General features: G+C 34.7%; 1 protein-coding gene across 1 annotated transcript in view; it reads right to left on the bottom strand.

The window, feature by feature from the left end:
* LOC149785706 (ER degradation-enhancing alpha-mannosidase-like protein 2) overlaps positions 1 to 23,251 on the bottom strand; it is a 57,748-nt gene that overhangs the window by 32,757 nt on the left and 1,740 nt on the right. Inside the window, exons 2-4 of the mRNA XM_089979572.1 lie at positions 14,463 to 14,573; positions 13,150 to 13,295; positions 9,213 to 9,338 (exon numbers count right to left, since the gene is read on the bottom strand). Coding sequence (XP_089835698.1) covers positions 9,213 to 9,338; positions 13,150 to 13,295; positions 14,463 to 14,573 — 383 coding nt within the window. The remainder of the gene's footprint in view (positions 1 to 9,212; positions 9,339 to 13,149; positions 13,296 to 14,462; positions 14,574 to 23,251) is intronic.

The raw sequence follows: 23,251 nt of genomic DNA, 5'->3' as shown, positions 1-23,251 counted from the left end.
CCCCCCCACCATTCTTTGAATATGCATACCAAGTTTTATAGAGTTACAACACATCCAACCAATGCCATAAAAATAGAAAGCTTTGAGTACAGCCTTACATCATAATAGTCAAATGAGAATATTCATCATTAACTCAAGACTCTTCTCACAAAGGGTTATTAAGGAAAGAGTTGTTTCCCTTGTCAACCATACTGGAAGGTACAAGGACTCGTGGTACTAATTCAGTTCCCATAGCAAACCTATACAAACACCATGATATGGAAAATTCAATAACTTAAAATTTCTGAGTGCTCATGATCAAACCTATATTTATCAGTATAGATGAAACCTGGATGTCAGCTTCTGGGTAGAGGAAAGGATATGAGCCATGTCATTTTCTGGACATGCATGTGTTTTGAACCATGTAAAGCTGTACCAATGTCACTTTTTGCCGATTATGCCGATACCATGTATAGCCGATTATTAAAATTGCCAATACTGATTATGAGACCAATTATTTCAAGAAACCGCCTGTTCTACAGTTAGTGAAAGCACTAGCATTTGATTGACAAGTAAACAATGCCCTATTTTTGTTATAACAATGCCTAAAATGGGTGCGGATTTATGTTAACAGTTCAAATGTGGTCTCAAGCTACCATACAGGTGATAACTATTTCCCACATTTTATATCCCACCTTATTTCTTATTGTTAACTCATATATGCAAATAAAACTCTTTACTAAATAACATATTTATTCCGAATTAGATTTTTTTGTGGCAAATATGCTCTGTGATATGTTTGTTCATTCCTTCTTTTAATTTAATGCTGGTAATCAATGCTTATATATGCGGTACAGTAATGCCAGGTCAAGTTGACTCATGTAAGTTTCATTGGTGGGAATGGAGATCATAATATGCTTGTTGAGAAAAAATCTACAGCATTCAGTGATCATTCCTGGGATTTAGGAAGCAGTTCACTAACAAGCAAAGCATGTAAAGCGCAGCAAAAATACATTTCTGAACTCCTGGTTGACAGAGATGTACTTTGTGAAGCTAGCCATATAAAGGGGGGGGGGGGAATTTAATTCCTGAATGTGTGAAATTGACAGTTGCATTATACGTCACTTATCTTACATTGCAAAGTACGATCATAGGGTTTTAGTATTAAAATGTCATTATCTAAATAAAGTTTCTTACAAAACTATTATTTGGAAAATAATATATGTAATATAGATTTGCTTAATACCTGATGTTTCTATTTTGTAATATTATGGCTATACTGCTTGTTGTCAATAAAGCAATAACTATCACATCGTTTTCAATTTTTATTGCCTATTAATTAATAGTCTTGGAAAAATATTCACTACTTATTCTGGCAACATTTTTTGAAAATTGGCAACAAAATATTGAGATTGGCGAATTTTCTTTGCCTACAAGTTTTTAAAAGCCAGGATCATCCCTGTAATGTGTATGCTGGAAGTTCAAGAGCCACACAAGGCCTCATTGGCTGGTTGTCTGTTGTGATTGGGATGAGTGTATGCATGGTAATGATAATTTGTTGTGAGCAGACAATCAGCGGTACTTTACAGCAAGCGTGTTAAAAAGTATTTACTTTTAAAAACATTATGTTTTTCAATTAACCCCCAAATCAAATGTTTATTCCTTAATTTCCACTATTTAATTCTGATTTAAAATTCAACCCATGTCAAGATGACTGTTATGATTAAATTTATATTTTGGAAATTTGTTTACATCGGCACTGATTATTTCTGCTGATGCCGATTATGCCAATTGTTCCAATAATTGGCCCGATTATGAGTATGGCCGATTAACTGGTACAGCTTTAGAACCATGTGCTTTCAATTCTGCACCAAAGAGTCATGTGCTAATTTTAGTAATGCATGTTCCAACTCAAGACTGTTAAAGGACTGAAATTCCATCAATTAAACAATGTCTATTTTTTTTCAGTTACATCTAGGATAAGTTCTCAAAAGATTCTTTTTCCTAAAATATAACTTACATTATTAACCAATCTTGGTCAGCCAAATTCATATATACATATACTCTATTTTAGGTTCACCCATTTCCGGGCTGGTTCCCATTTTTCCATATAATTAGTACCATGTGTCTAAAACTTATTCTGCTATAGATATTTATCAACAGTATTATATCAAATGTTTTCTTAATGATCAAACAACTTGAAGTAAAATAATGTTTAAGTAGATCATTGGGCCCCATATCATATTTGAACAGATAATGAGGTAAATAGCTACAGTAGATTTTTTTTAATTGGAACACTGGAATTACATTGAATTTATGAATAACACTTGGGTGGCACTCTACAGTTTCATATTTTGCACAGGGTTAGAATTTTAAGGAAAAAGAATTTCCCATAATTTCTTCACTGGTTATACTGGCTATATAATAAAGACTTGGTATAACTTAGGTCAGTTAAAAGAACTTTTAATTCCCTTTATTTTGATATATGATTGATGGGTGTTATTTAGCTTGGGCTCACTTAAGATGTGCTCGTTTAAAGAAACTGCTAGCTCCGCATGGTCATTTTCACTTCCTGGACTTCAGAGGTAAATTGTAGAGAAAAGAGCTGATAACGTTTTTTACTTTTCAGATATTTTGTACTTGGTTCATTGCACTTTCAGTAAATGCTATTGTCTACTTCAGCAAAATTCGTTTTCCCTATTTTAATAATTGCTAAAGTTAGTGTACTTTTGATTAATTCTGGTTCATTTGTCAAGCACAGGGGAGCATCCATTTTGTTGTACTGTGTGCTTAGATCATGTACAATTTTCACAAGTACAGTATCCAAAGAAATGTCAGCCATATTACATAAAAGTAACATAGAGGTATGCCAACATTATCTCCATTGTGTATGTTACAAATGCAAACAACTTCACCTTACCTATGTCACTCTCTCAAAAGTTCAAAATAACTGGTGAGCGCCCCCATAAAGAGCATTAGGGTGTATACCCATGGAGTTATATTTATTGCTGTTTGTATTAATATTGGCTCATTTAGTTTATATTCACTAAATTTTAGAACTTAAATGTGTCTTTCATTCCAAAATATGCTTTAATTAAGAGGTTGCAGGTAGGCTTGAGAAGAGTTAGGTCCCTTGTCATTGTACACAATTTGGCATTGACTAATGGCAATTAGAAACCTGTGTGTGTACTTGTTTTTGAAAAATACTGCATTAATTTTACCTTTCTCAAAGAAGACTATATCAGTTATTCTTTGAACTGGTAATAATATGGGTATTTTTTCTTTTTTTTAATTGTCAAATAAAACTACATGGACAAAGATGTAAAATAAAACACAACAAAATTCATTGTCATGGTGTTTAATATTTTTTTTTATTTTCAGATAAAAAATTCTATAGTATCATATGGTCTTGATATGTCACAAATATTTCACAGTAAATTAACAGATCAAGAATTAATTACATTTAAAAGAGCTTTAGCTCGACATACACAAGTCACCAGCAAGTGTCACATTTGGACAGGCTCACATGACCGACATGGTTATGGAATAATTTATGTAACCTTTCGTGGGAAAAGGAAGACTGTTTTGGCTCACCAACTAAAGTTTTATGTAGAAACTATAGTAAACTCACTACCATCTCAGTGTGAGGTATTGCATAGATGCCATACAAAAACATGTATAAATCCTGATCATTTATCACTTGAACCAAAAAAAGTAAACATGGCTAGAAAATCATGTAAAGCCAATGGTGAATGCCAAGGCCATAGGGCTATGGGAGGTGTGTACTGTGATAGTCAGGTAAATTTAATATTGGTTAAATGGTGTTAATTTAACAGATTTAATGTGTATGAATGTTCATTGGTTACAAAATTATTTATTGAATTGGCAAACATTGAATTTTGTACAAGTTTTCTGTTGCATTTTTGTTTGCGTTTGATGTAGCGTCTATACTTATACTGAAGACTCAATTTCCTCTCCCTATCTTTTACTGTTCTTTGATCTCATTCTACCATGTGCTGAAATACTGGATCAGATTTATTAGAAACAATTCCACGAGACTTGGCCAGTATGAGTGTAGACTTTCCTGTACCATACACAGAGCTATGAAGGGCTGAATGACATAATGCATCAAAATTTCTGCTCCATACTAATGTCTTAGGTGCATATGTAAAAATCCTATTGTGCAAGCTTTCACATTTATTTGTGTTTAGAAGGCGTGAAATTTTACTTAGCTTGACATCTGAGACAAAATGTCTTAGTACCGATTCAAGCTTTTCAATATCATCAGAAGAAAGAGTTAAATGCTTACCATATGGCAGAAATTTTGATGAATAGGATGCTAAATGGGCAAGGCAGACTAAGGATGTTTTTCAACAATTTCCATGCTTATTACTGAAACATTGGATAATATTTTGAATGGCTGCCTTTGCCTTTGCCATAAATGCTTCTTCAGAACTGAAATGTTGTTGTATGCATACAAGCTCAAAATGTACTCTTCTCCTGATAGCAGTTGCCAATTTTTGTTGAAAGAGTTGTTTGTCCTTACCAGAGAAGGGACCAATTAAATGTACATTTTTAACATGTTTTTGAAGTGTGCGCATTGCATGCACATAGCATGTAAATTGTCGTATGGGTCTCTGAACCTTAGCCGAATGTTCCCGGACAGTCTTTTCAAGCTGAGCGCTTGCATCAGAAGTTAAAGAATCAATCTTTAGTATGTTTAACAGTTCAAGCTTATTTAAATTTTCCTTTGCTAATTTGGTTTCTGTGGAGGACATTGAGTCTTCTGTGCAATGATTTTGTTTGCAGTTTAAGTGTATGCATTTTTTTCCCCAAATAATTTGTTTGCAATGGACACACAGAGGGAAAGTTTTCTGCTTGTGGAATGTTCCATGACTATAGCCGCAGACTGTGTGGCCGGGGCCCCGAGTGGCCGAGTGGTCTAAAGCGTTCTTCGTTACGGATCACTGCCATCTCACCGCTGTCTGCGTGGGTTCGAGTCTCGGATTCGGCTAATGTGGGTATGTGAGAAAGCTTGCCAGTAGCTTCTCGTGGGTCGGTGGTTCTTTCCCAGGTTTTCCCGGGTTCTTCCTCCACCATTAATACTGGCCGCCATGTATAGCCAATCGCGTGCTGAAAAATGGCGTTAAACCCAACAACAACAACAACAACAACAACAAAGACTGTGTGGCAGACTCCCCCCCACTCTGTGGTTGTATGCTGTGTCTGTCTGTACATGAATGCCTTTGTATGTTAACTGATTAACCTCATGAACAAATTTTTGATTTGCCACTAAAGCATATTCATTGACAGTTATTATAGTACTAGACAGTTCATTAAGTTTCTTGTATAAGTAGCCAGAAGAAGGAGGTTGAATGTTCAGACATGATATGATAAATCTTAGGTCAGTCACTCCAACTTTGGTCTTGTAGCAAGAAAGTGCCAACATCTCATTTAAATTTCCCGTGACTGGGCCTCTCTTTCTCTGTCCTGGTCACTCTGCTGGAAAGGCAGCCTGTTCTGCTTCCTGAAGATTGCAGTTTGTACATTTAATGGTCAAAAAAGCACATAGGCCTTGAGTTTTGCTTGCATACATCTGTGGACTGTATCGCTTGCAGCTTCCAACTCTGTCATGCATTATGTGCAACTTTTCCAATATAATATTAAGTTTTTGTATGTTAATTATTATATTTCCATTGATGTTGTCCACACTGGTTGCCTCCTCATGTGACCCAACAATGAAGTTTTCTTCATTTTTTCTGGGCAAAGCTTGGATGGCACTTGATTAGGGCCACAAGATGATAGTGACTCTTCATAAACATCTAATCTTGGCCACTTTATTAATGGAGATGCAGAGCCAGATTGCAACCTAGATCCTGGTTGGTCACTCTTGGCTATCTATACACCATAGTTGCATGGTTGACTCTGTTGTGTGAACTGTTGTGGACGCTTTGCTCTTTTCTTAGGTCTTCCTGCAGCCATGTTTTCTTAGGAAGTAGCTAATGTAGGTTGATGTAGTATCAGTGATGTTATGGTTACCAACTGTTCTTGGTTGTGATGGATCTTAGACAGGATATGACATCATTGTCAGGCTGGGGCTTGAAATTGTTAGGAAGCAACCCCCCCCCATGTATAAAAGTCTGCATGTTTGGAGGTTTTTAATTTGTTTGACCATATAATGCAGTAAACTTATTTCATTTTCATTGTAATCAATTGTGTATGTAATCAGCAATCACATTCATTGTCCATGGAATGGTCTCACCAGGAGTTAATTCCCCCTGACTTTTCATTTCAATTCTTTGGCATACAAAGCATTGGTAGGAATTTAAATTAGGTTACTAGTAACAAAGAAAAAGTAATTATTTACCAAAAATATACATTTTTGTCTACTGTTATGAAGTTATAGCATCAAGGACTTATTTTTCTTAATGCAATACTGGACAATTTTTGCACTATTGTCTCAAACTATATGGACTTTTCCCCACTTTTCTCTCTTGCTTTAAATGTAAACATGACTAAAGTATAGTATGCAACTTGGGAAATGATCAGAATACATCATTTAATGTTGGAATTGAAAAATAAAACAAATAATTCATATGTATTTTACTCTTGAATATCTTTCTTTCATGTACAAATTACAGCATTTCCTAGTGATGTTAGAATACAGTTTTGACGTCATGAAACTACATTCAAGCTACTTCAGAGGGGTATAGTAAATTAATTATGTGGTTGTCATTTTGAAAGTAAATACCATGTACAGTAGTCCCCCTCTTATAAGGCTACCCCTAATGCAGCAGGAAAGTGGCCTTATAATGCGGGTGGCCTTTCTAGAGGGGAATGACAAATGCGAATAGTAAATACATATGAAAAAAGTCACAAGTACATTTAATTTTAAATATTTAATATTTTAATTAAAAAATCACATGCATGATGTGAAATAAATGTAAAACAAACTTTGTCATCATTTGCAAAAGAATGCTATGAATAACCACTGATACAGTTTTAAAACTGTCTTTATAATTATGTTCCGGTTCACATCACGTCACTTTGTTGGTAACAGTTTAAAAAACAAACCAGTCTCATCACATTAAAAATATCCTTGCTGTCATATCCCCTGCATATATCGTTTAGTCTTTTGTTCCAATCTTCGACAACTTCATTATTAACATCAGCTGATTCACCGCTAATGACAGAACACTTGATATTGTGTCGCACTTGAAATCTGTGCAACCATCCGTTACTGGCGGTAAAGTCGTCACATACCAGTTCAACTGACAAATTTTTTACTTTTTCTTGTCTTTCAAATCAGGATACAAACGTCTCCTGGCTCAAACAATCTTCCTTTCTCCGTCCATTTCACCTTTCCACTTCTGCAGAATTGTTTCATTATCTTTCACGATATTGTTTATCTGAGTCTTCCCGACGTTAGTTTTCTGCAAGGATCCTCGACGACCCCCCACAACCACCACCACCGTCAGTTGAATTACTTTCATGTTCTCCTCTAAACTGAGAATTTTTATTTTCCTCGATGACATGTTGATCTTTTTGCAGTAAGTTATTTATGTTGCCAAGTACAATACTGATAAAACAATTTTGTATGCATCTAAACAAATTGCCGTATGTTTTTAAAGGAAGTGATCTTGTCACGTGATTCGTTAGTCGCAGTCTGGTACCCTATTGTTTTTATACATTTCTTGAAACTAGGTGAGAGAAACCAAAACGGCTTCGATATGTACCATTAACATCATGCAGATTTGACCTCACGGCCGCTAGGATTCGTAATTTTGACAATTATTGTCAGTAGTAATAGCCACTGATTACCAAAGTGAACAAGCTCAACATCTTACTAAGGGAAGCCATAAAGGCTATTAAACCATTTTCCTGCTGACTTGGGTATTGTACATCGATACTGCCACTTCTCAGCTGTTACTACTGTTCAATAATTGTATTCTTAACAATTATCAGAGTGACTAAATCGGACATCTTATGATAACACAGCAGTAAGGCTAATTGGATTACATGTACGTACCCTTTTGTATGGATTAAAATTTGAGTCTTTCTCGGTTTTTATGGAATAAATTTGGCTTCTCGTGAGGCATAAATGATATAATATTAACCTTAGTGGTAAATGTACTTTACTCAACACTTCTTTCAGTAACGAAAACCTGACATCGGGAAACAGAAATCGGATTACTTAACATATGTTACGAATACAATACTGGTTCTGGATACATATTCAAATAAAATGCGGCCGCTTGTGAGGGGTAAATTTTATGATTTTGCACTAATATGCTGGCCGCTGGTCGCGTTAGCCAGGTGGCCTTTTGCGAGGGGTACTTTTGAACACAAACTCGTCGGTGCCAACGGATTCTGGCCGTAAGGAGCTGGTGGCCACTGGTCAGGGGGGCCATTCAAGAGGGGGACTACTGTATAATATATCAAAATCCTTGAAATTGAATATGACAAATTTTTCTGTAAGTTGACAACACATTTTCATTGGTTCTTTAAGGTGGCACTCTACAGCTTCGTATTTTGCATAGGGTTAGAATTTTAAGGATAAAGAATTTCCCATGATTTCTTCACTGGTTATACTGGCTATATAATAAAGACTTTGTATATCTTAGGTGCTGTTAAAAGAACTTTTAATTCCCTTTATTTTGATATATGATTGATGGGTGTAATTTAGGTTCTAGAGTATACAGCTTGGGCTCACTTAAGATGTGCTGGTTTAAAAAAACTGCTAGCTCCGCATGGTCATTTTCACTTCCTGGACTTCAGAGGTAAATTGTAGAGAAAAGAGCTGATAACATTTTTTACTTTTCAGATATTTTGTACTTGGTTCATTGCACTTTCAGTAAATGCTATTGTCTACTTCAGCAAAATTCGTTTTCCCTATTTTAATAATTGCTAAAGTTAGTGTACTTTTGATTAATTCTGGTTCATTTGTTAAGCACAGGGGAGCATCCATCTTGTACTGTGTGCTTAGATCATGTACAATTTTCACAAGTACAGTATCCAAAGAAATGTCAGCCACATTACATAAAAGTAACATAGTAGTATGCCAACATTATCTCCATTGTGTATGTTACAAATGCAAACAACTTCACCTTACCTACATCACTCTCTCAAAAGTTCAAAATAACTGGTGAGTGCCCCCATAATTTCCAAAAATGCTTTAACATAGTGGACAAAGGGGGGTAACTGATTCAATGTGAAGAGTATCTATACCTTACCTGGCAACAGCCTTCTAGCCACAGTCTCAGCCATTCTCAGTAGTGGACCAGAACAGGGCCAGCCCACTTCCAGCTCCATTCCAGCTCTCTTGGAAAGCAGGTGAGCAGACAATAGTCCACCTACCACTAAACCAAAAATGACAACTATTAATCCTTGGACCCATATGATTTTAAGTCACATCTAAATATCATATAACAGCATCAGACTGTATCACAAAAAATATGGCAATGTTGCTATGTGGTTGGCATGACAAACTCAGGATCAAATGGCCATGAGTTGCTCCAGTTTACCCATTAGTGAATTGGGTACCTGCACCAAGAGATTATCTAGTGATGGACTGGTGTTCATCTATAAGAGTGCTTAAAGTTTATACTTTTTTTTCTGTTGTGCAGCAAGGCATTTTACAACATAAACGGGTTTAAATCATTACATATTATTTCTGACTGGAGAATACACAGATCATACTAAAACTGAATTAAATATTAAAAAACCTCATTTCTAATAGTGTTTGGCATTCCTATAAATTTTCAAGACCTTTTACACAACCTCATGGGTGAAAATATTTATCATGATACATATTTACTTTGACACCCAAGCCATACACATTCCTCAGTGAAAAGATATGCTTAACTGTCAGGGTTTTGTCTGGAAACAAAGACTGATACCTAAGTAAGCAATAATGAAGCTGTATAAATACATGTATCAAAGGTCTATCCTTTCCATGCCAGAACATACTGAGGAATAGCCATCTGCAAAAAGCCATACACAGAGCTACCTCCATGGTTCATACCGAATCTCTGGACAATATTTCAAGAATTTCAAGGACTTGCTTAAATTAACTTCCACTTCTATTACAAACCTATTTAATCTTACAAGGCTGATCTGGAGTTCAATACAGATGTTTCATGGTGATTCTGTATCATACACCCAGCCTGGAATTAATTTTACAACTTGAAATATTCAATAACAGTCCCTTTAAAAATATCAGGAATGATTTATTGCTATACATTTTTAAATTATTCAAAAGTATCAGCACATGTTTGTAATTTTAAGAAATGCAAGATATATTTCGGGAAAATGGCTGCTTTTGTTGCTGGGGATAATGGGGAAGTACCAGAAGTAGCAAGGAGGAGTTTACTGGCATTTCATGGTATCTGCCATGAAGAAATTAGAGTTAAAGAGTTAATTAAGGCTGACAACACTATTTTGTACAGAATGTCTGACAATGAGTTCTCAGATAAAAGTGACACGATATAAATGAGAGAGAGAGAGTGCATTGCTGCTGTAATCTTATGTTAAATGTTTAAATAATTCAGGCAATGTACGAGAGACTCTATGACACATCCCAAGATAAATAGATAATTAGAGGGCAGTAACTATGGCTTCAACATTTTAAATTGAAAAGAGTTTGCTAAATGCCACAAAGTGCTGAAATCTGGGAGCAACAACCTTTAACAAAAAAGTCTAAGTAACCAAAGAACAAAAACTTCTGATCCGTGCTTTTATTGATCTCATTCCCAGCTACCGCAATGATGACAGAGAGAAGAGACATTCCACAATATAAATCTTCTAAAATTCCAAACTTATCCAAAATCCATTTAAGCTTCTTATTGCAAAAATATGGTCTGCACATTTTTTTTTAATAATAATTTTTTAGGAAGCAAGTTTAAGTGGAATAAATTTCAATTGGTCTATTAATATTAGGGAGGAACTGAATTTGTTTAGTAAATCTAAGAATAAAATTGACAAACATTTTTAACATAAAGGTAAACATATCACAGAGAGCATCACCTGTTGTGACTGAGGTGCAAATTTAGAAGAGTTACATCTTGTTACAATGCTGCTGAGACTTTTTCAGCACTGGAGCACATGCTGTTCAAGTAGAAAAAAAAGACAGGAAAACAGCACAACACTGTTTATGATTTTCTTGTTAAAAGCCTTTCTCAACGAATATTAAAAATCTGATCCCCATGTTACAATGAAAACAAATCTTCGTTTTCTTAAAAATGTATGCATAAATTATCATCTTAAAATTTCAATGCATCAATAATTTCTTGTACTATATGAAAGCATAAAAACAGAGAGTTTGAAAGTACTGTAAAGTAATGAGCTTTCTGTATAAAAAATTTGATGTGTATTTTAATTACTGTTGGTGAAATTTCTTGCCCTGAAATTTGCTGGAAAGTAAAGCATGTTTATTCAGTGTTTAGGGTGTCTGAAAAAGCATCATTTACTGATCCAAAGCCAATCTTCCTTATTCTTTCTGCCCACTTGGAAAAAAATATATGTAGTTTTGTCCATTTACTGTATCTGTGTTGAGTTCATCTTCCAAATAATACAATAAAATGTAAAATTTTAAGTTCGAAATACAGATATCAACATATCAATGCAATACATAAAACATATATACAATAATGGTTCTGTCAGCAAAGTTATTGTCAATGCTTATTTTCCAGTTGTATGTATACTCTGCTTGTAAAGGGACTGACCATGTCATCTGCAGCTGTATACCCAACAAACTAACAAAATATCTTGTCGTAACTTTGTCACCTTGCCATTATTGTTGTATGAATATCCCTCTTGCTCAAGATGTGCCTTCTTTATTAATATATCACCATACTACCATGAAAAAGACACCTTCTTTTGTATATATTACAGTAAGTTTCTTCATTATTCTGCTATATCAAAGTGTTTCCCTTTACCCTCATTTATGCATCAGAGATCCTCCAATTATTTTTTGGTGAACCCCCAGTTCTGACACCAAGGTTTGTCTTTTACTCAACCTGACCCCAAGTTCTGATACCAAGGTGATTTTTGACTCTCAATCTTGCGCCCCATGGGAAAACACTGACCAAAGTTTAGCAGCTGTGCAATTTTCCTCTCTCAACATGAAAACTGGATACCATCACACTGTCAAGAATCCCCTTTGAAAATAAATTTGTGATGGATTAATATGATTTGAACAAGTTACGACTCAGAACTGTCTGCATTTTGCATAGCACTTTCTGCTTTCAAGGTATCTATATTTGAGACATTTAACTGTGATTGTCAGGGAGAGATATTTGGCCATAACATGAGTTCTGATCAATCAGCTGCATCAGAAGGATATGTAGCTGACTGATATCATTTTTCTCAGAATATATCTTGAAACAACACGAAGTCAACAATGACTGTTCAGAGGATTCCAAAGTACTCACTAATTCTTTTTTACATTTATTTTTTTCTAGCATATAAGAAAATAGCATACTCCCCCTTTTCCTCAAATTCTTTAAATTTATTATCCGAAATACAAATTGCTATTTTCAACTTTTAACTTGAGTCTATTTGGGATCTGGGAACCATTTTGATTGAACATGCATTTCCCCATTATCACAACAGACATAAAAATCGATGTTTACCTGCTCCATTTGCCATTTGCTCTGATGGTTTACCAATAATAACACCTAAGCTATACTTTGGGAAGTTCAGGTGAAAACAATGGTCTAGAGCCATGACAAGGGACAATACTAAAGGTATCTGAATTACAGCACTCATTATTGCTCAGCTTTTGCCCAAAATGGTTAAATACATACAAATGAAACACTTAATGGTAAAAATAAGTCAAAAAAGTGAAATTCAAGAGTCACGAGTTTTATAAGGGCTGTCAATGCAGGTTTAAGGACTTTTCAAAGTTTCTTTCTTCAGATTTTCAAATTTTGATGGATTTTTCAAGACCACACAACAAATTCAAGTATATTTCAAGGCCTGTATGAACCATATACCTCATTATGCTGCTGTGTTGAGGAACTACAAAAGTACTGTGTTATTTACAAGGCTGTATTTTACTCTTCTTGGTTCAATATAGTAACTATTAGGATCCATGACGACTTTTGCGTTATATGAGGACACAATCTAAGCTGCAATGTTTACTGTGCGGAACCACTTTTTTCCACTGACCTCTGATATTGGTCTCAAAGACTGAGGCATTGATATCCATGCTAAAGTCCATTCTATCAATCAGAAGCTGGGCCACTCTCTGGAATTCAGTGTGGTTTCCCATAATGATCAGTGTGTCCAGGGCATCTATCAGTGTCAGAGAGTAACTGAAGAATAAATATAGGAAGAAAGTCACTTTAATAGGAAAATCTGGGACAGTCCAAAAATTTGTCCTATCATTATGTATTCAATTGACAGAGTTTATTTTATTTTATTACATCTATACAAACTCGGCACAATTAGCCCAACAGTTCAGGTGAAATCAGCCTTTAAAATCTCACTTTTTCCAACACTAGTGTTCACCATTTTCTTTGAGAGGAGGCTGTATTTGTTATCTTAATTCTGTGTTAATGCTGTCAGGTCTACTGAACTCAACCTGGTGACTGCATGTGTGGAAAAGATAGAAAATATACAGAAAAAAGAGCAAGTGTGTATACTATTATTATAAGTACAAGTAAGTGAGCTCACTGCATTTTAAGTCACAAATTTTCAGATCAATGTTTTAATAAAATAACAAACATGATATACAGAATGCGCAACTGTTTGCCATATTTCATATTATTAATAATGCCATTTGATGAACATGTTGACCCTAATTCCTCATGAAGATGATAAATACACAAATTCTGTGATGTGCTCTTAACTTGTTACGAAACAGTGAAATCAATGAATTGAAATTGAATAAATATTCAAACGGTGAAAGAAAACATATGCTGCTTATGCCACTGAAAGAGCTGAATACATTAAATTCTTGAACGCATTTGAAAGTGAGGTAAAGTCTTCACACGATTTGGATGACATCTATTGTTCATTGAAATAAAAATGGTTTCAATCAAGAAAATCATATTTAGGCAGGGAGAGGGGAATCAAATGTATTATTCTAGATTCAAATTTTTCACAAAATATTTTTTTTTAGTCCCAAAAAATTAAAGGTTGCAAGGCAACCCTATTTAATACAGAAAAATCATCCCCTGGTCTTCTGATGTCACTGGCCTTGTTCCTTGTGATATCGTGAAAATATTAGCAATACCCCTACAAGTCAGTGGTCTTCTCACTGTCCTGATCACAAATGCCACCTTATGTAACCACCTAACATTCAATTCTGCCTGTAATGTTACTCAATATGTGAAGACAGAGTTTTCTGCACTACCTAAATGAAATAAAAGTTTAATCCAAGAAGAGGTTAAAATAGTAAAAAAGAGAGAGAGAGAGAGAGAGAGAGAGAAAGAGAGAGAGAGAGAGAGAGAGAGAGAGAGAGAGAGAGTTGTGCCCACCTTCCCCAGGTGTCATGTCCATCACAGGTAATTGGACGCAGTTCATCATAAGGATAGGCATAATTTATATATCCCTCATATGCATGCTGAAACATCTTAACCACTCTCTCCCTGAAAAAAACCAAGAAAAAAATAAAGCTGGATGAAGAGTAAGGTTGCAAATGGTTTGCAAACAACTGGTGCACATGTGAAAGACATACTTATGGCTATGGTGTACTTTGGTTGAGCTGTCATGTGTATGTACCTCTGTCCCCTTATAATCATCAAGACTTTAGGATTTGTTAAATTTAGGGGGACACATACAGTTTGGGATTGGAGAATGTCCCTAGGGCTCTCTCAAGTTGCAGCACTGACCTACAGTATACTAAAAATCCTACATTCTCTACCTTTTTTTTATAATTCCCAGCTGAGCAGAATTCTTGGTAAATTCTTGGATTAACAATGACAAACAACAGAACCCAACAAAAAATGTGAAAGGTTTTTTAAACAAGAATTCTGCATTTGTAAAATACATATTTTTACACCAGAGGTCTGGAAAATTGATGAACTGTTACTTTATCTTAAACATTTTTTTGACCATAAAATATGTTTGCAAAAGGAAATGAAACATATTCATATGAACTTACATGTTCCTATCGATTATACAAAACAAAATTACATTGCAAGTAAAAATAATGAATATCGTAAATGGAAGATTAAATGCAGAATAGATAGAAAAGTGGCAAAATAAGGAATAATGGAAAACAACTTGTAGGATGGTGGTAGTAAATGAATTGAAGAAAAGTGGTGAATTTTGCCTCAGGATATTTTGCATAAATTTAAAGCCATATAACATGTACTTCAACTTGAAAGAATATTACAGTATAAAATTGAATCAATATTATTATCAGCTGTCATAAATGATAATGTATGACAAAACTGAAATTATGTAAAAACACTGCATTATTTTCTTGAATGTGGCCAAAGAAGATGATGCCAGCTTCAAATCACTTAAACATGAAATAGCTCACTTTACAATTGTTACTTATTCTTGATTCTGTGTAGTGTTTGCATAATGAGCAAAATACAAAGATGGAACTAAACGTATAGAGCATTTAATCTTGGCAGCTTAAAAACATTCTGCAAAGAACTAAGAACAAATGATCATGCAGTAACTGGTGCAGACCATCTACATGAAATGTGGTTTGATGATGACTTGAGAAAAGTAACTGGTGGAGACCATCCACATGAAGTGTAACTGGACAATGACTTTAGGACAGAACCAAGAAAGTTATTGGAAAATATTTTAATTGCCGAAAATAAATTAACAGTTGGTTGGGATCCCACTGTAACCATGAAACTCAATTGTTGATATCAGACTTATCTGAAGCAGGGAACTGGTAGTGATTACATCATTCCATTTATAAAAGTACTAAGACAATTCACACCAGCATCTTTGCTAGCCAAGGTTTTGATATGTTAACCCTATCTACACCTTGGTGGACTGATCAGATATATCTTTGCTTTGTTCCAGTGACATCTATTGGATTTCATGGTTGCTTCCATTAGTATGAAATGTCAACTAACCAGAAGTGTGTCACAGTGGTGCTTTGTACGTTAGCTGAAAATGGTATTGGAAATTGACTTCAAAAGGAGGCTTTGCAAGCTTAACATTGAAAATATGACTATGTATCAGAGAGAAGACATTACGGGTGTATTTGAGGGAAAGTATGTATTTGTACAAACATGGACCAGCTGTGGAAAACTGCTTATTTATGAGTCCATTCCAGTTGTGTGCTCCCCTTCTTTGATCATGCAGGAACAGGCTCAAATCTGAACCAGCTGATTTTGATTGGAGGCAATGGCTTGCCACCTCATCCAATGAAATTCACAGACCCAAAGCACTAAAATCTGATTGATCTGCCAAGGTGTATATTGGGTTAACACATCAGAACCTAGTGAAGATGTCACACCAGTTGCAATGTACAACTTAAGAATAAGAACAGTTATTTATAAAGTCTGAATATGAGTTTCTAAGCAGAAACAACCCAATGTCTGAATTGGGTATTTTACAGACAGTCCAAAAATTTGTCCTACTGGACATGTCCAGTGTATGCCAATTCTGAAGACCTGCTCTGGACTTACCCGTCAGCCCCCCCCACTCCCTTGAATAACAAACATTAAACTTCTTGGTTAAGTAAATGGGGGGTAAGAATAGACCACAAACTCACTTCACCTGTATAAATTCATTCACCTTTTCATGCCCAGTAAGTGTCCAATAAGTATATACAGCAGGTGAAAGCATTTGGTTTACTTGGGTCTTATCTTTCATCATGCTCTAAAAGTATCAAATTCCAATATCAAAATTAATCTCAGAAACTTTTCAGAATAAATTTGAACATATTAACAATGAATATTTAGTATTAGAACAAAAATGGCAGAATTTATGTATTTTGTTTATCATCAAAATCTGAGGCCTAAACAGACTCAATTACCCACTTGAAATTAAATCAAACTGTGGTCTTCAATTGCTGGATTGCCAGTGATGATTGACAGCAAATTCATGAATATATGATATGTGTGTGTTGGGGGTGGGCAGTGGGGTAATCTCAATAGTTTAAAAGTTATGTTCGATGGGCCAAGTCCCTGTGAAGTAGGAATGTATCCCAGGAAGAATGTTAGCTGCATGCATAAAATTATGATCACATGCCCAGGAGCTAAGTTTCTTGAGGATGGGAAAAGACCCTAGGGCATGCCCATTGGTCTGAGTCTGACATGTTCTCAATAATGACACATGCCAATTCTCTGACATGGTGGAATAAATGCAGGGGTTATCTGAAATTCATAACAAATCTCACTGCCCACCTACCACCACCACCACCATCTCCAGGGACAAGATCAAAATAGCTATTGCTGATGCAAGTTTCCTGTGTTTAGCTTTAATGGTGTTAGAGTCAGTATGAATATGAACCTGAATTGAATCACAACCCAGTCTTATCTGAAAGCAAAGGAATAAAAATTCCCCAAAGACATATGCAAGACAAACAAAGTACTCTACTAGTGAATTTACACTATACTAATATTTTCATAATTTTTTAAAATAGTGTTATGTAGATAACATTTGTTGGCTTTTCTCAATCATTAAATGTTACATATATCTGTATTTTGTTACTGACCTTTGACCAAAAACAAGTTAATGACTATCTGACTAGTTACATTTATTTTGTAAACAATACATAGGTAATATTTCTATATGATTATAAATTGCAGCTGAGAGTAGGGCATTAGTTTTTCACTTGGACATTCATGACTTTGCCAACAACTTTGAATGTTTCAAAAAGGAAAAGATCTACATCCTCATCCTGGCTCTATTGTGTCTTAGCTTTTTATATTAATGTTACTTACTTCAAAATTACGCATTCCTACCTTAGCATCCTAAGTGGAATTAGTCTTATGGTTGTTCAGTTTTGTTTTAAGTGGATTTATTTAAATTATTCACTGAAATTACATAGTGCTCATTAATACTTCTTGGACTAAATCATTATTTTGGAATTATTGTGAATTCATTCAGGGACCTCTTGGATTATATTATTCTGTGTTACATCAAGGCTGTTAACACATCACCACATTCCAGTGCACTGGCACATAATCACATTCCAGACTACATGCACATCAGCAAATTTAATATTTAAATTTATTTGGAACATCACTGGAATTCATTTAGAACTCTACGTATTTGGACTTGTGCTATAACCTTAAGAACTATTTAGGGATTTAATTCACAATACCATAAGTTCTTTTTAAATTTTCACTTTGTACTCAAGGAGATAAATTATTTGTTGAATCTTACAAAACTTGTTGATTTTTGCTCTTTTCTATTACCGAGTTTAAAACTAAAGAGTTGTAACAAACAGAGACTTTCAGGTATAATTTGGGTTGTACCTGTATCACTCTTGTGCTAATTTTGGCAAATGTTGTGAAGTACATTTTACATTCTTAATTTAGTAAGGTGTTTTCGAGGACAACAAAGCTAAATTCTACAAATATATATTATGACATGTTTTAATATTTTTTCTCCTGAGTTATGTTTATAAGTAAATCAAAATGAGCAAATCTCTAATGTTCTATCATGGACGATTGGCTGCATACATAGGAGGAAATGTTCTGATTGCCTTTTATTATTCATTTTTGAAAATACCTTAATATCACATTTTTTATTTTAAGGTACCACTGTGTCTGCCTTTTCTGCATCTCGTACTATTCTGCATGATACATCATTTTCTGTAAACATGGGTCACATGTTGTCTTTGGTTGAATATCCAATTTGTATCAAGAAAGAAAAATTGCCCATTAATTTAGGTAAGTAATATTCATAACATGTAAAAAATATTTCACATCTCTATTCTGAATATATATGAAAATGTCCCTTCTAATGTCAATACGAAGATCCACCCAACGACCTTGAAATTGTGACCCAGAATCTATAATATATGCCCCCATTCATCAAAACCTATTTATCTTTTGGAATCACAAATAAATACATTATTTAAAAGATAGGAATGTTTACACTAGAATACTGCATCTTAATCTTAGTTTCTAATTTTTCAAGTTGTGCCACATCTACTTTATCGTCTGCTTCCCAACTTGCCAATCATGTGAGATTATCAATTCCTTGGTATATAGTCTGTTTCAAAATTCTTCAGTAGATTTTTTTCTTTCTTTCCATAAATGAAATATTGTAAACACATTTCATCAACTCATTTTTGTTTCTCTTCAATTTAATAACTTATTAAATGGCATGAAATTAAAACCTCATAAGGACTGGTATTACAGATTCTAAAAAAGATTTTCCGACTTGACAGTGCAGAGGCCCAAAAAGAAAGACATCTACAGATTTCAGAGCAACAATGAACTGAACATCATAAACTATTTTAAGGAACTAGAAAATATTTAGGTAAGTATCAGCTAAAAAACAAACCTCAGACAATATGCTGTAATGGCTGGTCAAAGTGCCATAACAGTGACTGTGGCAGGCAATACTCATTGTGAAACCATTCCACCATATGCTATATATATATATATATATATATATATATATATATATATATATATATATATATATATATATATATATATGTGTGTGTGTGTGTGTGTGTGTGTGTGCAAAAGACTAATTCCAGGTCTAACAGCTGGATGCTTATTACAAACTAAGTTTGCAGTAGCAATAACACCAGCAAGTGGTCAACATATCCATGTGGACTTTACATGTAATCACCAGACCATGCCTCTTATTTTATGATGGTCATGCAACCATAATCCATCAAATCTGATAATATTCATATCTTTGTGTGTGTGTGATTTGGATTTTTAACATAGTTTTAACAATTTTTCAGTCATATCGCTATGATGTCTGCAGTGTGACAGTTTATAGTGATGTCTAGCACTTGGGCATCATGCCGCTGACATTTAGGATGATGTCCCACCCAGTTACATTATCCTGACATCAAGCTGACCAGTGCTAACACTAACCTCTTAATGCTAAGCGCCAAGCGAGGCAGCTGTTAGTACCATTTTTGTAAGTCTTTGGTATGACTCAGCTGGGGATCGAACCCACTACCTGCTGCATCCAAGGCAGATGCTCTAACCACTTTGCCACCGTAGCGGTGTCATACCTTTGTTTTGCTACCTCATAGCATCCATCAGTTGCATCACTTGATGTTGGGATTTTTAGCCTTTTTAATACTGTTTTGTTTGCAGAATGTCACAAATTGAAACATTCCAAAGTTGGGCATCAAATCATCAGGCACAACATGCCTAAAGTAAAGCAAACTGTGTACTTTGGCAGCTGTTATTGTTCTCAACCCAACAACTGCCTTTTGTAAGATAAGGATAGTGCCTTTTAATCCCCATGCAGTGTCACTAACTTTCATGGAGACAACACAAGAACCCCTAAATATAGGAAAAAGCAGGTCAATGTAAGAAGTATAAAACTGCTTCTCACCAGCATGAGGACAAAACTGAACTCTTTGTTAAGTATGTCCCCAAAGAAAAGGAAGTATATTATTCCAGCCTGGGGTACTGTAATTACTGAAGTTGAATTGATGTAAAAGATAGGTGCATGCCCAAAGCTGCAAAGAATGTGAACGAATGAAGGGAACAAAAGGAAAACACCCTGAACACTCTCAGAGAAAATGTAAGGAGCCATCAGGATGAAAATTAATGAAATTAGGTGGGAAGAAAATCATTGGTGGAAATAGAGAAAAACAAAATCTGCATTTGCATGGGGTAATTAACAGTCAAGAGCCAGGACCAGGTACAAACAGAAAAGAATGGACAACATTTCATGATAGTGCCACAGACGATAATGATGAAAATGCTGATGTCTGTTGTGTATGCAATTTGTTTTCACAAGTGTTTGGAATATCCAAAAGGGTTGAGATACTGAGCTGGGCAAAATGACAGGTTCATCTCAAATACTGAAAGCATATGACATCTGTTGCTCACGGCAATAGTTTTATGCATTGCAGTTAATCTTTTAGAAATATAATTATTCCTTGTATGAAGTCTTAATTGTCATATGCTCCCATTTAAGATGCACAAATTGATAAAATGTTGAATTTCCATTATTCTTCTTGCCATTTAGTAGCATTGCTACATTCATTTTCTGAAACAAACTATAAATCTGACCTAGTTCCTCAGTTGAGCTGCTTATGAAAATAGTCCAAATTTTAATGTATTCCATTTCTGTAGCCTGGTGCATAAATATTACATCTTTTCAAAGGCATGCACAGAATAAGCCTACATATTGTGAGCCATGAAAACACATACGTAGTGCCCCCGTGTCCAGAATTTGCATTACTTTTAAACAGAATGTAGACATAGGACTATCAGGGGGCATAACTGTTTCTGGCTTCCCGTTTTCTATGGCCACTTAGGTTCCAGAACAGTGGTCTGCTTTTATGGCATATTTTGAGATAAATTTGAATTTGTTAATGTAAAAATGTTGGAACCCAACAGAATAAACATCCGAATACATGTTTATGGCACTAAGTGAATCATGAATGGAAAAATAAGTGTTTTTTTTTAGAAATGTTGAAAATTTTAAATTTTTTATTTTCATACATTAAGAGGAGGTAATAATCATAAACACAGTAGGTCTTAAGCTGCCAACCCTTTTGACTGTATCCATGTATATTTCATATTTCTGAGTAACCTCTATTTACCGTACGAAACCTCAATTCAGGAGTCCTATCTGGTCGTTTCAGCCATATCTGCAATGACCAATGCATAGGTAAAGTTATCCCTCAAATATTTAGCACATTGACCCAACTGTTGGTCAATGGCGTTATTGTTGAAACTCAATTTAATAAGAAAACTTCTTGAGGTTATTATATATATATATATATACATATATATATATATATATATATATATATATATATATATATATATATATATATATATATATATATCAGTGTTTCCCTTTACGCACATTTGTGCGTTAGGGACACACGCATTTTGTTACTGTGCGTTTTTTTGATGCAAAGGATTTTCATAATATGATCATGATTTATTTAATACACAATGCACTGGACAATGGATGGCATCGTATATACTTCGCGTAAAGGCATTGACTGGTTCCCGCTTTGTTTGCTCCCTGCCTTGCGCTCCTCTATTCGTATAGCAAAGTTCAATGCAGGCAACATATAAAACAATGAACCAGACTAGCATAGGCAATGTTATGATGGAGTAGCTTCCCCTAATCTCGCGAGCTTCTCGCGATTTCCATCGAGCTCAGCAAGCTGTTCTAAATATTTAACATCAAGGCCCGTTGCACTAGAAAGTGATCTCCAGATTAAAACGTCATGCACTAAAAAGCATTAGCGAAGAAAGTGAAAGCAGCGGAACACAAAAGAGTAACTGTGAATCTAACTTTAATGAAAAATGGAGAAAATTATTCCCTTGACTGGAATATTCATTATGATTACCAGTGTGACTTCTGATCGCGTGATTGCAAAGACTACAAAAGTGAATAATCCTTTCGTGACAGGATTTTAAAATTTTTAAAAATAGGCCCTTGTTCGCCAAAAGATATCTGGAGAACACATAATAACCTAAGACATTATTTCACAACAAAGAAATCAGTAAACTTGCAGAGACAAATGCGTTATTTGGATTACAAAGTCAGCGGGTCATTGCAGATTTTGTTGGTTTTTAACTTTTACTGCAATAAAAGAAAGATCTTAAAGTTCAAGTGTAACTTATTAGAAAGAAGATGAATAAGTATCCTCCTTGATATCTGGATAAATGTGTTCTAGGACAAAGTACAATGAAACCTATGATAGTACACATTTGATGAAAAGCAGCAAATTAACTCCAATTTGGTTAAAAAGATTTATTTGGCTTTTTGTATTGGCTTACATGTAATGTGTTGGGCTATAATATTGTTGAGGAGACTGTTAAAAGTACGACTTTAAAAGAAAAATGAACTAATAAAATTATTCTTTGAATGGACAATGCATTTGTTTGTTAACTGTGCATGTTGGCATATTTGTATGTTTAGAGAAAGAGAGAGAGTATGTTGTGCAAGTTGCAATATCCTATTTCAAGCTGAAAAAGTACGAGTCGTATGAAAATTTGTCAGTACATTTTTGACCCCCAGTTTTGACACCTAGGGGTTTTCTGTACCCTCAATTTTACACCCCTGGGGGATACACTGTGTATATATATATATATATATATATATATATATATATATATATATATATATATATATATATATATATTGATTTTCATTCAGATAAACAAAA

Source organism: Sinohyriopsis cumingii, chromosome 13 (genome assembly GCF_028554795.1).
Source record: "Sinohyriopsis cumingii isolate HCF-2022 chromosome 13, ASM2855479v2, whole genome shotgun sequence".
NCBI classification, from domain to species: Eukaryota; Metazoa; Mollusca; class Bivalvia; order Unionida; family Unionidae; genus Sinohyriopsis; species Sinohyriopsis cumingii.
The sequence above is the reverse complement of the archived record's forward strand: the minus strand, read 5'-3'. Positions and strand labels throughout refer to the sequence as shown.